The following is a 14,367-nucleotide window of genomic DNA, read 5'->3' on the forward strand; positions in this document are numbered from 1 at the left end:
TAACTGTGCCACAAAAATGTAATCTCTGTCTGTCTGTCTGTGTGTGTGTGTGTGTGTGTGTGTGTGTGTGTGTGTGTCTGTTTTTCTATTCAGGTGGGGACTTAAACCCGAATACACACAGACTCATGGGGACTCGTGTCACGGTGGGGACCTAAATTGAGGTCCCCACGGGTAAACAAGCTAATAAATCACACAGAATGAAGTTTTTTGAAAATCTAAAAATGTAGAAAGTTTCCTGTAAGGGGTAGGTTTAGGTGTAGGGCAATAGAATATACGGTCTGTACAGTAGAAAAAGCATTACGTCTATGGAGAGTCCCCACAAGGATAACAAACCAGACGTGTGTGTGTGTGTGTGTACTTCTTGTTCTATTCAGGTGGGGACTTAAACCTGAATACACACAGACTCATGGGGACTCATGTCACAGTGGGGACCTAAATTGAGGTCCCCACAGACAAACAAGCTAATAAATCACACATAATTAAGTTTTTGAAAATCTAAAATGTAGAAAGTTTCCTGTAAGGGGTAGGTTTAGGTGTAGGGCAATAGAATATACGGTCTGTACAGTAGAAAAAGCATTACGTCTATGGAGAGTCCCCACAAGGATAACAAACCAGACGTGTGTGTGTGTGTGTGTGTGTGTGTACTTCTTGTTCTATTCAGGTGGGGACTTAAACCTGAATACACACAGACTCATGGGGACTCATGTCACAGTGGGGACCTAAATTGAGGTCCCCACGGACAAACAAGCTAATAAATCACACATAATTAAGTTTTTTGAAAATCTAAAAATGCAGAAAATCTCCTGTAAGGGGTAGGTTTAGGTGTAGGGCAATAGCACATACAGTAAGTACACTATAAAAACCATTACGCCTATGAATGTCCCCACAAGGATAGTGAAACAAGTGTGTGTGTGAAAAAATGTTGTGTTAATGCTGTCAGGTTCAAATGGATTGTGATAGTTTCAGTCACTTGCAATACCTTAAAAACTGCATCAGTAATCCACAATAAACATCTTATCAATTCAGATAGCTACTTGTTAATATTTTGTTATCTTGTTTTTAAGAGTGAAATCGAACTTGAAATGTACATGCACTGTCTGCAGACAGAAGAGAGCGATTTCCGATTGGACCGCAGCACTACAACTTCCTACTCTTTCTGCCGTATTTATGATAATAGAAGTACAAGTAAAAACTCACATGGTCGGTCATTCATTGTTAGCAACACTTTGTAGCCCAAGAAAGCTATCAGTAATTATCACTGTCTTACAATAGGTTAGGTTCGAAACTTACCTGAAACAACTTCTGACAGTTTGTTATTGATAGGTCGATCTCAGACGTCTTGTCAGGGGGGAAAAGGGTGATTTAAAATAGTTTTTAGAAAATGATTGTGTGATAACAGGTTCTTTACTTTATTTATTTTATTTATTTTATTTATTTTTTCTTGGAAAATATTACAATGTTTTAAATACGTATAAACATACAATGTAGCCTATGTATTAGCCTACGTTTATTTTTCCACTCGGACGCATGTTCTGGACATGGACAGATAAATTAGTCTTAATTCTAAAAATATAATAGTTATAGCTTAAGGTCTATGTAGAATTTGATCTCAAAGAGCACAAAGTGAACTAATGTTTACTTGTATTAAAAATAATTGATATAGTATGTCGGTGATATACTGTAGGCTATCTGTATTATATAAAATAGCTAATTAGGCCTGGATTTAAAAAAAGAAAAAGAAAGAAAAAGAAAGAAAAAAGAAAACGGTGTAATATGAAGAACTTGTTCCTTTATTTTTGCTAGCTCCTCTCTCAACTCCTAACTTTTTGGGACAACAATATTACTTGTTTTACGGTACTGAAAGTGGAATGTGTGGAATTTCTAAAGCTTCGATTCATCCTGAAGCTACAGCAGTGTGGCAGTGAGGTCTTTAAAGTGAGAGCGCCCCTATTTGATCAAACTCTATCAAGCAATTTATGTTGTTAACGCTATGTGCAGATGGTCTGTCTAAACTCCACAGACAAAGCCAGTCCTCTTTAAAATGAGGAACACTGTTTATTCACGATTCTAAAAGGTGTAATGACATTTTTCAATATTTTCTGAAATAATAGCCTACTGACATAAACATTTTATTGAAACTTCAGGAGCTATATTTGGTTATTAAGTTAGGATGGCAAGTGGAATAACCTCTCGTGAGATTTCTTAAAGTTTTACAAAATCGACATTATTCATCTGCACGAGGAGTTTTCAGATGAAAGCTATGCCGCAGTTCTGCCTGGCAACAGGAGTTCTCGTTCATTGGTTTAGGATAATTTTTGCTTCCTCCTTTTAGGGTAACCCAAAAAACTTGCTTTTTTTTCCCACCCCAGACCACACATTTGTCTCATATATACGGAAACCACATTCGAGTTTATATATAAATGCCTCTAATATCAAACTTCATAAAGTGATCGTGCTATAGGCTAGTACAGTCATAAAGAGTTTAAAAAACCTAAAAAAAAAGGTGTCTCCGCAGAAAACTGTTGTTAACATAGACTTTGAATTTGACATGAATAAAACTTTGGGTCCTGAGCGCAACTGAGTTTCTCAATGCTACAGTGCAGGGCACCTTGATTTGGGCTATTATACCGCCCCCTACCAATACTACTTCACCAATACACATCTTCAGACCCTTTTACCCCGTCTTTCCACCCCCGATACCCACAACACTAGCAGCCTGCCCCCTCGCACCCCCACCCCAGCCTACCCCCCACCGATTCTCCTTGGTCACTCGTCACCCGGCATAGGACCTCCTATTTCCATACTGCTAAAGAAAGGAGCCCAAGCTCGAGAGAAGATAGTTCTTTAAGATTGATCCTCCGCCCTGAGCAGACAGCCTCTCGCTCTCTCACAGGCTCGCTGCTGCTTTGATCTTCCCTTAACAACAGTCACGTCATAGGGGAGTTTTGTCAAGCGGAGCTGCAGCGAGAGTTTTAGAGGGTTCAGCAGAGGCAGCAAAGCATCCACGGGACCAGTGTCCGACACGAGATCCAGTTTTCTTACTTTTTGTCACTGCTAAACCTCGGGCACCGCTTAAGACATGGAACACCAGTTGTTTTGCTGTGAAGTGGATACCATTAGAAGAGCTTACCAAGATAGCAACCTGTTGAATGACCGCGTTTTACAGACAATGCTCAAAGCAGAGGAAAACTATCTTCCATCACCAAATTATTTCAAGTGTGTTCAGAAAGAAATTGTCCCTAAAATGAGGAAAATCGTCGCCACATGGATGCTCGAGGTTTGTTTTGGATAATAGTTGTCTATTTGTATTAGCTACACAAGTTTGCCTCATGATGATTCTGCTCTTGCTCTTTGGACCCCAAGAACTGTTTAATAAATGTAAATATGTTTAAATGTAACTTGAGTTCTCCAGCATTGTTATCCATCCCAGAACTATCACATGGAAATATGCTGTCCGATTATTACTGGTGATTTTTTTTGCGTAAAAATAATGTTTTATTACGAAAGTAATATCAATCCTAGACCTGGGACGTTTTCGGTGGTTTCCGCTATCGCATTTTTATTTAAATCGACTATTTTTCCCCATTCGTGTGTTTCGTTTCTTATTAATCTAAAGAAACTATAAATGAATTTAGATTTTATTTCAATTTAATACCAATGTACACGTATGCATTCTCACTCGTGCCAGTAGCCTATTATACGCCATCTTTGTTGTCGTTTGCTTAAGTTTTTTATATCTCTAAATTCTAAGATGGAAACATTATTGACATCACTTGCGTAAAGGCGTTTACTAGTTGTCCTTTAAATCACAGGTATAATTCAAACCTTATTTTTGCAAGAAACCGTAATATTTGTATCTTAAAAGTTTTGTTTCAGTTTGCCATTCACCTCCTGCACGACGGTCTAAAAATATAATATTTTTTTAATTTCTAAATTCAATATCGTAATATAAACGGTCGGATTATATTTCCAATCGAATGATTTGGATTTACAGATGTTTAACATTAGATTTAATGCTTTGGAATAATTTATATTAATTTTTGAAACACCCGCTTCTCGCAAATGTCGCATGCTTCTCTTTGTATGTTGGGGCTTTAGAATTCAATTCATTTCGCATCGTTTTTGTCATTGAATTCGAAAGATTTTGCTTTTATCCAATAAAGCATGCGTTACCCATCATTTACATGTGTTTTAAGTCGAGCGAAACAATTTTCGTATATTTTTAAATATTTTTTGAAAAGATGACGAACTAGAAAATTGTTTCCTGAACCTAGCTTGGACGCCACCTTTTTGCTTCGGAAAGCAACGACCGCTAGCATCAGCAGCAAATTGCAATATTTATACTTTCTCCAATACTTTAGATTCGTATTAACTAACTGATTAAGTACTCTTTTTAGCGTTAGCAAAAGTCTCTTTTCTAACTTAACCCTTTCTAGAGCAAATGCACGACTCAGCAGATGCTAAACACGTGGGGTAACTCCATAAGATGAAAGCATAGCAAAAAAAAAAAAAAAAAAAAAAATTGTTCACTTAATTTATTTAATTCATGTGCACCAAAATATTGGTTTCTTTCGATTCTTACCGCATATTTACGGGGGGAAAGCAGCCAATTATTCGATATATTTGCTTTATTATGTGTACTTTCTTTTCTTGAAAGGTCTGTGAAGAACAGAAATGCGAAGAGGAAGTTTTTCCGCTGGCTATGAACTACCTGGACAGATTTTTATCTGTCGAGCCCACCAAAAAGACCAGATTACAGCTGTTAGGAGCAACTTGTATGTTTTTGGCCTCTAAGATGAAAGAAACTGTGCCACTAACAGCAGAGAAGTTGTGCATATACACGGACAACTCCGTCCGTCCCAGCGAATTATTGGTAATTATTCAACACTTCATAATTATACAGCTTGATACTGTTTTCTTATATTACATAACTTAAGTCAATTAAAGTCATGCAAGTAACGTAATTTTGCTCAAAGATGTGTACGTGAATGTCTTGGATTAAAAATCTTAACCAGATAATTGGATTGGTCTGCAAATGTAAAGTCACCCCTCAGACATAAATATAGCCTAAATGCGCATGTTACAAACTTCTTTGTACTTTTTATGTGTCCGCTAATTGAATATAGGCCTTGCTTGACTGTGCAATTAATCGACATCGCCATCTAGCGGTCAAAGAGTGTAAAATCGTAGATGGAAAATGCACCTTTATGTAAACTTGGGCCTTTTTATATCTCCCTCGCAGCAAATGGAACTGCTGGCGCTAAATAAACTGAAGTGGGATCTGGCCTCAGTGACACCACATGATTTCATTGAACATTTCCTCGCCAAACTGCCTATACATCAGAGCTCCAAGCAGATACTACGCAAGCACGCCCAGACGTTTGTGGCCCTCTGTGCAACAGGTATGTTTAACTGTTTGTGTTCAGTTTTATTCATGAAAGAGAATTTGCCTTAGTATAAATATTGCCGACCAAGCAAAAGTATTGAGCGCTTTGTTATGAACATGCATTGAAGAACCTCCCCTTACCCTCACCCAGTACTTTGCTATCAGGCGGACTTCTTTATTGCAATGGAAAGAGCCATCTCGCTTGTCCTAATTCCTCACTCGCAGTTATTGTAAACCAGTGTGAGCCTCTGCAAGAGAGAGGAAGTCTGTTTCCTTTTGTGGTGATTGCTGTGACTGCACCACGGCTCCTGAGAAGCCCTGCCTGCTTCACGACACCACTGCTATGCACACAGCGCATGTGAAGCGAAAAGAGGAAGCTGTTTTCTGACATTTTTCTTGTGAAAAGAGCTTTGTAACCTGATATTTTCCCATGTCTAGACGTCTTGATGTCCAGGTTTCTTTGATTGAGAGCATATGCTCAGATGTTAGGCTGCAAATCCACTTTTTTTGCCCAAACACATCATTGTCGCGCAACCTACAGCAGTCAGTTTATCACCTGCTAGAATAAGCCAGTAATGCTTCAGGAAGGAACTACTCTGGTATATTCCCCACTCTTTTTGTCCCTCCATTTACATGGTGGGTATCACCGCAGCTCGCTCCCCTTTTATGTTTATGACCTGCATTTCTTTGGGAAGTAGCCTGGGATCTCAGCCAGGGAGAGTGTGGTTGGATGGATACTGGGAAGGGGGTGGGCGCTGGTGAATGAAATGAATGGGCTGGGGTGAAGGCTCCCGTGCCTTTATGCTCAATTTGTCTTGACAATTGCCCTCTCGTCTCTGAGCTAGCAATGCTAGATGACTTCCTATAAGAAAGGCAGTTGTATTTCTCTGTTCGCCATGTGTGGGCGAAGCGCAAAGTGAGAGTATAAGGGAAAGAGGCGGCATTGATTTATAAGCTCTGCTTATTGTCTGTGTGAGAGGCCGTTCAGGTTATAAACGCACCGGAGCCATTTTGAGCAAGTTGTGTTTTATGAAGTAGGAGATGGTAATATCTTGAAAACCCTAAGCTTTCTATGCACTTTTGGCATTAACGTGCGCATAGAGGCATGATTTATGGGACGTTTTGGGAATGAGAAGGCTGCAGTAGGGGGTAGCTTGCCCAGGACCTACAGCAAAGTCCTCTGCCTCCCCCCAAAGGCTCTGAGCCCTGCCGCAGAATGGTGTCGGGCCCCAAATGTCACGGACTGTCCCCTACCAACCCTGCTCTCATTATAGTTTAGTCATGCTATGCTTCATTATGAGCTCAATCCCAACCATAGCTTCTTATCCAGTATTGCCCATTTTATTCCTCTTACTCTTTGGGCCACTTACATTTTGGTGGCTTTTTTGAGAATTTCCTGAGTTCCAACCACAGTACGTTTGTTATTTTCAGATGTCAACTTCATCGCAAGCCCTCCATCCATGATTGCGGCCGGCAGCGTTGCAGCAGCAGTGCAGGGGTTGTACCTCAAAAGCAGCGACAGTTGCCTCTCGTCCCAGAACCTCACCAACTTCCTCTCACAAGTCATCAGAAGCGACCCTGTAAGTGTTCCACCTTCCGTATATCACTCCAGAAGACCCAATATGTCGTTGTCATTGTTGCTAATCTCCCTGTTTCTCTCCAAAGGACTGTCTGCGATCGTGTCAGGAACAGATCGAGTCCCTGCTGGAATCTAGTCTCAGACAAGCTCAGCAGCACAACATCTCCACAGAGACCAAAAGAGTGGAGGAGGACGTGGACCTCTCTTGCACTCCCACAGACGTCAGAGACATTAATATCTGAACGGATCGCTATTCATCTTGTGTGCGATGAATCTCTTCGTCTTTGTTTCTGTTGGGTATGGGCTTTGGCCAAAGGCTTCATGGGACAAATGGAAAACAGGCTCACACCTGCACCCCACCATCCGACCAATACCTCGACAACTTGCCCCTCAGCGCGCCCAAACCGTTGACTGCTGAGCAGCATCCCCTGTGGTTTTGACCATTGGGCTATCGCTGGCCAGGACCACCAGTGGAGGACAGGGAATGAATGGAAATCTCAATTCTGTCCTTCGGCCCCCCTCTATGTCCTAAGTCAAAAATAAAACAAGCGAAAAACGATATAGGCTATCTAGGATTTTAAAATTGTATAAACGACAACAGTAGTTGTGACTTGCCCTGACTTGTCGTGAAAAGACAACGCTGGGTATTTTTATTTCAAGTGTGTCAGAACCTATTTTTGAAAGAGAAGAGACGGTATTTGTATCTGCGATTTCTTTCTCTCATAGATAGTACCTTGTTACACTTGCTACGAGTGCTCCCTGCTTTTTCTGCAGCCTAGCCGTGTAAATATATCCCCGCTTGCTATGCCTTTAGTCACTTTATTATAATTCCTAGACAGATTCCCTAACAAGATTCTCTTCTCTTCCAAAATGGTTTATGTAACCGTAGTATATTTTTTACGCATGTATTTTTGTTATGAACTAGAGGGCTGTGGATTGCCAGGGGCTGAGGTTCTAACTTGAGGCCAGATGGATACATTTCTTCAAACCGTTGCCTTCACTGCCATTAATAATGTATATCGTCATCACTGCCATGACACAATAAGCTTATATTGTACCTGCTCCCCGGCTAAGCTTGCAGTCCACAGTCTGCTTATTTTTTTTTTTTTTAGATTCATGTATTATCTAAAACCATTCCATTTAAAAAAGAAAAAAAGCACTTTCAGTCCGTCGTTTAAGGCTGACTTTTAGAGAAAAAAAAGAAAAAGAAAGTAAGAAATCCACAGTTGTTAAAACAATGGGGGGAAAACATGGAATGGAGGATGGAGCAGGTCTCTTTATCTATGGTGTTAGTGGTCTGTTAGAGAAAGTAGAAGAGGGGGACACTGAGAAGATATTTGCTCGCAGCTACGCGATCCTTCCGACAGAACGGACGGATGCTAGGGAACGTTTAAAGTGCGATCCAACAGAACGCATGTAGAGGGGTAGAAACACTACGATGTTAAATCAAAGATTAAGAACTATTTATTTTTTCAGTTCCCCTCTTATGGCCAGTATGCGCGAATGCCCAAGTGTACCTATGTTTGAAGTATGTTTAATGACCCGCTAGTTGCTAACTCGTGACACCATAGTTAAAGTATTTTTCCGAGTTGATGTACTCTGGTCTAGTTATTGTTAAAACAAAAGTTGTGGCTTCAAGTAGATTTTGCACAAACCCAGAGATGTCAGTTTGTCTTGTGGATCTCTGGAAGGGGAGGAAGATGAGGAGGAGAGATGGTAGAGATGGTAGAGGGAGGCAAAAAAGGGTGATGGCTGGACATCAAAGAGTTAAAGCAGAACTGAGACGTTTGTACCGTGAGGAATAACTTAAGAGGAGAACCTGGGAGAAGACACTCCTCATATTTAGCTGCTATGGAGGGATTTCCAGCAAGTATGAAACTTTCAAATGGAAAACAACAAAAAAGAAAAAGACATGCTTCTTTCTCTTGTCTTGTTTTGCTGCTATTTTTGGTTTTGTTTATATGAAATGTCAATACAATGCCATGTAATAGGTTTTAATTTTCTCATAGAAAATTATGATATTATTGACAACTTTGGTTCTTTTGGTAGTTTTTTTTTTTTTTTTTTTTTTTTTTTTTTTTTATGTGATCAATTTTTGTTAATGTGATTTCTACGCTATGCTACTCCCAAAACAAAGAAACAAACAAAAAAAAGAGACAAAAAAACAAAAAACAACAAAAAAGCAGATGAAAAAATAGTCAAATGTTCCTGTTATACCCACAATACCTCAAACTACAGTCGTGATTTAGCATTGATTTAGTCTGGGATTTTTCTTTAGTGCTATTTTTATGTTATTTTATTTTATTTTATTTTATTTTATTTTATTGTTTTTGGTTTATACCGTGCCTGTTAGTCCTGTTGTAAAATGCAAATGATCATGTTAATCATCATCCTACTGGGTCCTGATGCGAGCGAGTAGAAAGCACATGGAATGGAATTGGTGCCATAAACTCTTTTGAGTTTTTTTTAGCTTGTTTCATTAAAGGAGACTATATACCCACTTAAGCCTCTTCTAGCCCATCTTGATGAGTTTATGAAGCTTTTATTTGAAAAATGACACGTTATACTGCCATGTGTACTTACAAAGCCATAGTTTTGTCTTGTAGTAATTTAACACAGTGCAGATATTCATGTATAAGTGGCTGCCTGTCTTGTTCTGAATACAAGAGACCTGGCATGTCCACATCAAGTCGTTGTCTTAATAAATGCGACGCAGCTACAATCAGCAGTGGTGTTTCCCTTCATCTTCTTTTTTGCATAAACCCATGAAATTTGTATCCTTGTAAAGATCCATATGTTCAGTGCTCGTGGGATGCTTTACTTGGTTGGTTGGTTCACTCCCTTTAGCCTTTGACATGGTGCTGCTATATGTTTGCATTGAGTCTAGAAATGATTTGCTGAAAGAGATGCGGCGATAAGCTAGGAATGATGGAAGAGGTGATTCAGGACCCAGGGGACACAGATATATTATCCTCTGTAGTATCAGGAATCTATTTTACCTCAAGGTGGAAACGAAAATACAACTGAATGATGAAAACTAGCATGTATACTGATACACACACCAAGAGACTGACATGCAATCGAGGAAAAGAGACTGCGGAGGTCCCGAGCTTTTCTCTTGAATGTGTTTAGGGGAAACCGAGAAATGATTGACTGCATCCTCCCATCCCCACACCATAAAAGCTTGGCCTTTCGTCTCGATTCTGTTGTAAACAAACCTGTAGTGTCTTTTAGTTCAATATGGTATTCATTCCCACGGATCAAAATTTGTTGATCCTAAAATACAATGTCATGGTTTGATTTTTGTTTTGTTTTATTGTTCACAAACCGGTCACTGGTCTGAAATGCACAATCTTGCTGACCCATCTTAGACATGAGGTTAACTAGAATAAAACTTGAGCTTCAAAAACCACTTGTCTTGCGTGATTTGTATTTTTATTGTGCTTACAAAATGTTACAAAAAATTGTCATATTTCAAACCTGTAAAACACATATTTTTGAAAATGTTTTTGTATCAATACAATTACATACTTTCAGTGTCTATCCTTTTAAGTCATAATATGTTGTTATTTTATTAGACAGACGTGAACGAATCATTTTCTGAATTAAAAATGCATGGGAAAATGCGTACACAAGAAATCCTGAATATTACAGTTGCTCAATTTATTTGAATTCACCTACGGCACATGTAAAACTATAAAATTAAATGCTTAAATATGAAATGCATCAGTAATTGCTTAGTAAGGCCATCTTCGTGTCACACGCCTCCAAAAAAAGAGCAGCTGATAACAGGTTGTTCTTGTTTTTGCTTAAAAACCTTTAGATTCACTAAGTATTAATTAAGCAGGAAACTGAAGATATGTCTGATGTGTACAGCAGATTCTGAAAATAATAACATTTTCAGAGGAAGTGGATGTTGAACCTTGCTGAGGTGAGAAAGGATTGGTCTGTTGAGTAAATAAACGCTGTTCTCTCATGTATCAAGCAGGTGATACCCTTCGTTTATTGTCAAAGTATTATCTGGCATCCCCAACAGACAGTCTTTGATGTTCTGTTTTGAAACACACTGCAGACAGGCCAGCAGGCATCAGTCAGGAGACTGCAAGAAAGAAAGAACTCGGACTATTTCACGCACCTTCGCTACTGACTGAGGTTTGAGATAATACTGTGTCTTTGGCTTTTGGCATCTTAGTGTCTGCGGTTTCAGAGGAAGGAGCAACATTGCTCCCCTCATACACACTGTTCCAAAGGCTAAAGTGCTACCTTTCGAAGGTTTGCCTTTCCAAGATCTGACATACAACAACCGAACTGTTCACATGTGAAAAGTGCATGTGTAGGTCTTGATAAAAAACATTATAGAGATAAGTTAAATGACTTCTATGGTCAGTGTTACAACTTTTCAAACTCTTCGAGGGATGACCCACAAACTATCACCATTCTGCTTTTGAGCAAGACGTTTCATTTTAAGAAGTTATATTGAGTACTGTAACAAAGTAAGCAGACTTTTGATGTAGGCATAAAAATGATGCAGAATCCATAGAGTGGTCCCAAAAAGTATTTGGAAACTTATGACCAATGTATGAACGTAATTTTGCATTCAGTAACAAATAAAAAATACACCAGATGGCACCAGGAAACAAATTAATCTAGAGATTGTCAGAACTAACTTTTCTTATTAACCAACCATAACCAACTAGCGCCAAGGCGATTTTTGAAGATGTGTTGAATACGGCTCCTGGAGGGCCAAGGTCCTGAAGAATTTTGCTAGAACCCTAATTAAACACACCCAAACCAGCTAATCTAGGTCTGCAAGATTGTTACAAAATTCTGGTCAGCTAGACTGGAGCTAAACAGTGACTGAATTCTAAACCATGTATCATGTACTTCCAAAGCAACTTACATTGCATTCAAGGTATTTTTTGTACAAACAATTATTAGACCATTAAAAAGTACATTTTATGTAGTATAAATGTTTGTGGTATGAATGTAATCCAGATGTACTACATTCATTATATTGACGTGACCTACCGGTCATTCACATATTCTCTCCTGTGGCATGATGGGATAGTAAAGTGTCCATTGGATGGACACTTTAGAATCTCACCAGAAATAGTAGGTCATCCGGAGACTTCCGGAGCCTACTGTTTTATGAATACTGTGAATTCAGACATATTGTTATATTGTTTATTAATTTGAAACCTAATAAAATTCTTTGTTTTTGTTTTTTGGCTTGAAAAGTGCACTTATACTGTAATGGTTTGATTTATCTAATGCAGGGGTGGGGAACGTCTCACTCTCCTGCAGAGTTTAGCTCCAACCCTGAAAAACCCTGAAAAAAAAAAAAAAAAAACCTAAATGCATCCTGAAGACCTTGATTAGCTGCTTCATGTGTGTTCGATTAGGGTTGGTGCTAAACTCTGCAGGAACACCGGCCCTCCAGGATCAACGTTCCCCACCCCTGATCTAATAAGACAACACTCATATGTAAAGTAAGGCTTAAAGGAATAGATCACTGAAAAATTAAAATTCTGTCATCATCAAGTCTCTTTCCAAACCTATATGGAATTAATTTTTTCTCCAGAACACACACAAAAAAAAAAAAAAAAGGTATTTTGAGGAATGGTTACTGCTCACTTCAATGTTCGGATGAAAAAAAAAAAAAAAAAAAACACTGAGATACAAGAAGATCCTACAGGAGAATCCCACAGGTTTGGAATGACATGAGAGTGATTATGTAATGACAGAATTTCCATTTTTGTGTGAACTATCTCTTTAAGTCCAAACAGAGTGAATACAGGTGTCATTGGTAATTGTATTAAACTACATTGTTAATACAGATGAAATATTAAAGGGGTCATGAACCGCCTTTGTTTTTTTGTTTTTGTACTGTTCTCTAAGGTCCATAATGTTATCAATATTTATATATATATATATATATATATATATATATAAAAATTATAAGTAATAAGCTATTTTCTTCTCGGAAGTAAACGCCCACTGCTATGATTGGCTAAAAGTTATGTATGTTGTGACGCGTGTCCCGAGACCTCATCAGCGTCGCCCTGGAAACGGAGGAGGATCACCTGCACGCCATCAACGCGGGCTGGCCGGCCACACATGAACCCAATTAGGAGACAGATACAAAAGCCGCCAACAGGCACAGACTGGTGAGATATGACTCCAGTTGTAGAATCGCTAACCTTCCTCTCCATCTCTGACAGAGAGCAGCGTCTGACCGGCCAGCCCCGAGGCACAATCACCGCACAGACGCCAAGCCCTCACTCACGTGGAAGAACGGAGGAAGCAGATCCTGGAGCACGACGACACGATTGCCCTTCGGGGCATTTATTTACCTCACCTTGTCGTGTGATTCTTCCACCCGTTACAATGTTTACCAGCCTACATCCTTCACGGATGGACAAATAGTGACCATAAAAAAAAATTTAAAAACTGATACTCACACTTGTGTGGTGCTACATTACTGTAGGATCCAATATAGTCAGCACAGCATCGTCTATCAGTTTCAATGTTTCTGAAATTCCTGCGTCGAATTGTGCCTTGTTTGTAAAATAATCTGCAGTAAAATTAAGTGAACAAAAGATCGAGTTTTTTACTGGCATGGTCTGAAACTGATCTTTTTCTGCGGAGGTGATGTTTAGCCACACTATTACGTCATAAAGTGGCACATTCCAGAACCTGTCGTTTTGGCAGACTGGCTTCAAAATAAGCTGTTTTTAGACTAACAAGAAAGATTTGAGTTCTGAAACTTACAGGATGTTTTTATAGCACAATAACCTCTCATATGTCAAACGATCAAGGGAATTTTGGTTTCTCAGTTCATGACCTCTTTAATACATTATGTAAAGTGAACGGGAGTTTCCTCCTTTTGTCTTTGTAAGCTTCATGGGTAAGCCGCAAGTAAGTTATTATTTTCGATTAATTTTATTCTGGAAATAATTACCACTTTTACAAATATGATTATTTTGACATTTATACATTTTTTCAAACATCATTCAGTTTCAAGACACTGATGATCATATTCCAGGACTACAATGTATCTGATCAGTGCTACATAAATATGACCGTGAAGATTCAGGTTGTCAGTTGAGATCACCACATCAGAACTGAAATATTATATCAGCGTATACAGTATATGACCGCTAGCCAAAACTCAACCAGCCTTCCTCGTGACCACATGCTGCCCCCCCACCCCTTCATCTGAGTGAAGTGGCTGAACCTTTCTTGTCTGTGCTGTGAATAGGAATTGCGCATTTATCATCCACATCATGAACCATGCGAGGAAGCGAGCAGCTCAGTGCTGAGATTGGAGCTTGTGTGTGTGTGTGTGTGTGAGGGAAAGAGTGGGGGGTATGAGGCACCAAGGCAAAAAAGGGAGATACTA

General features: G+C 39.2%; 1 protein-coding gene across 2 annotated transcripts; it reads left to right on the forward strand.

Moving 5' to 3' along the window:
* The first annotated feature begins 2,822 nt into the window (after positions 1–2,822).
* Positions 2,823–9,693, forward strand: ccnd1 (cyclin D1). Of its 2 annotated transcripts, none has more exons than XM_058782764.1 (5): positions 2,823–3,277; positions 4,658–4,873; positions 5,243–5,402; positions 6,818–6,966; positions 7,052–9,693. In XM_058782764.1, the coding sequence occupies exons 1-5, from the start codon at positions 3,080–3,082 to the stop codon at positions 7,205–7,207; spliced, it is 879 nt and encodes a 292-aa protein (XP_058638747.1). In that variant the 5' UTR covers positions 2,823–3,079; the 3' UTR covers positions 7,208–9,693. The 2 variants fall into 2 exon arrangements, with proteins under 2 accessions (XP_058638747.1, XP_058638748.1); XM_058782765.1 differs by lacking the exon at positions 2,823–3,277 and adding an exon at positions 3,303–3,812.
* Positions 9,694–14,367: the final 4,674 nt, after the last annotated feature.

The sequence above is a fragment of the Onychostoma macrolepis genome, chromosome 07, assembly GCF_012432095.1.
Source record: "Onychostoma macrolepis isolate SWU-2019 chromosome 07, ASM1243209v1, whole genome shotgun sequence".
Lineage (NCBI taxonomy): Eukaryota > Metazoa > Chordata > Actinopteri > Cypriniformes > Cyprinidae > Onychostoma > Onychostoma macrolepis.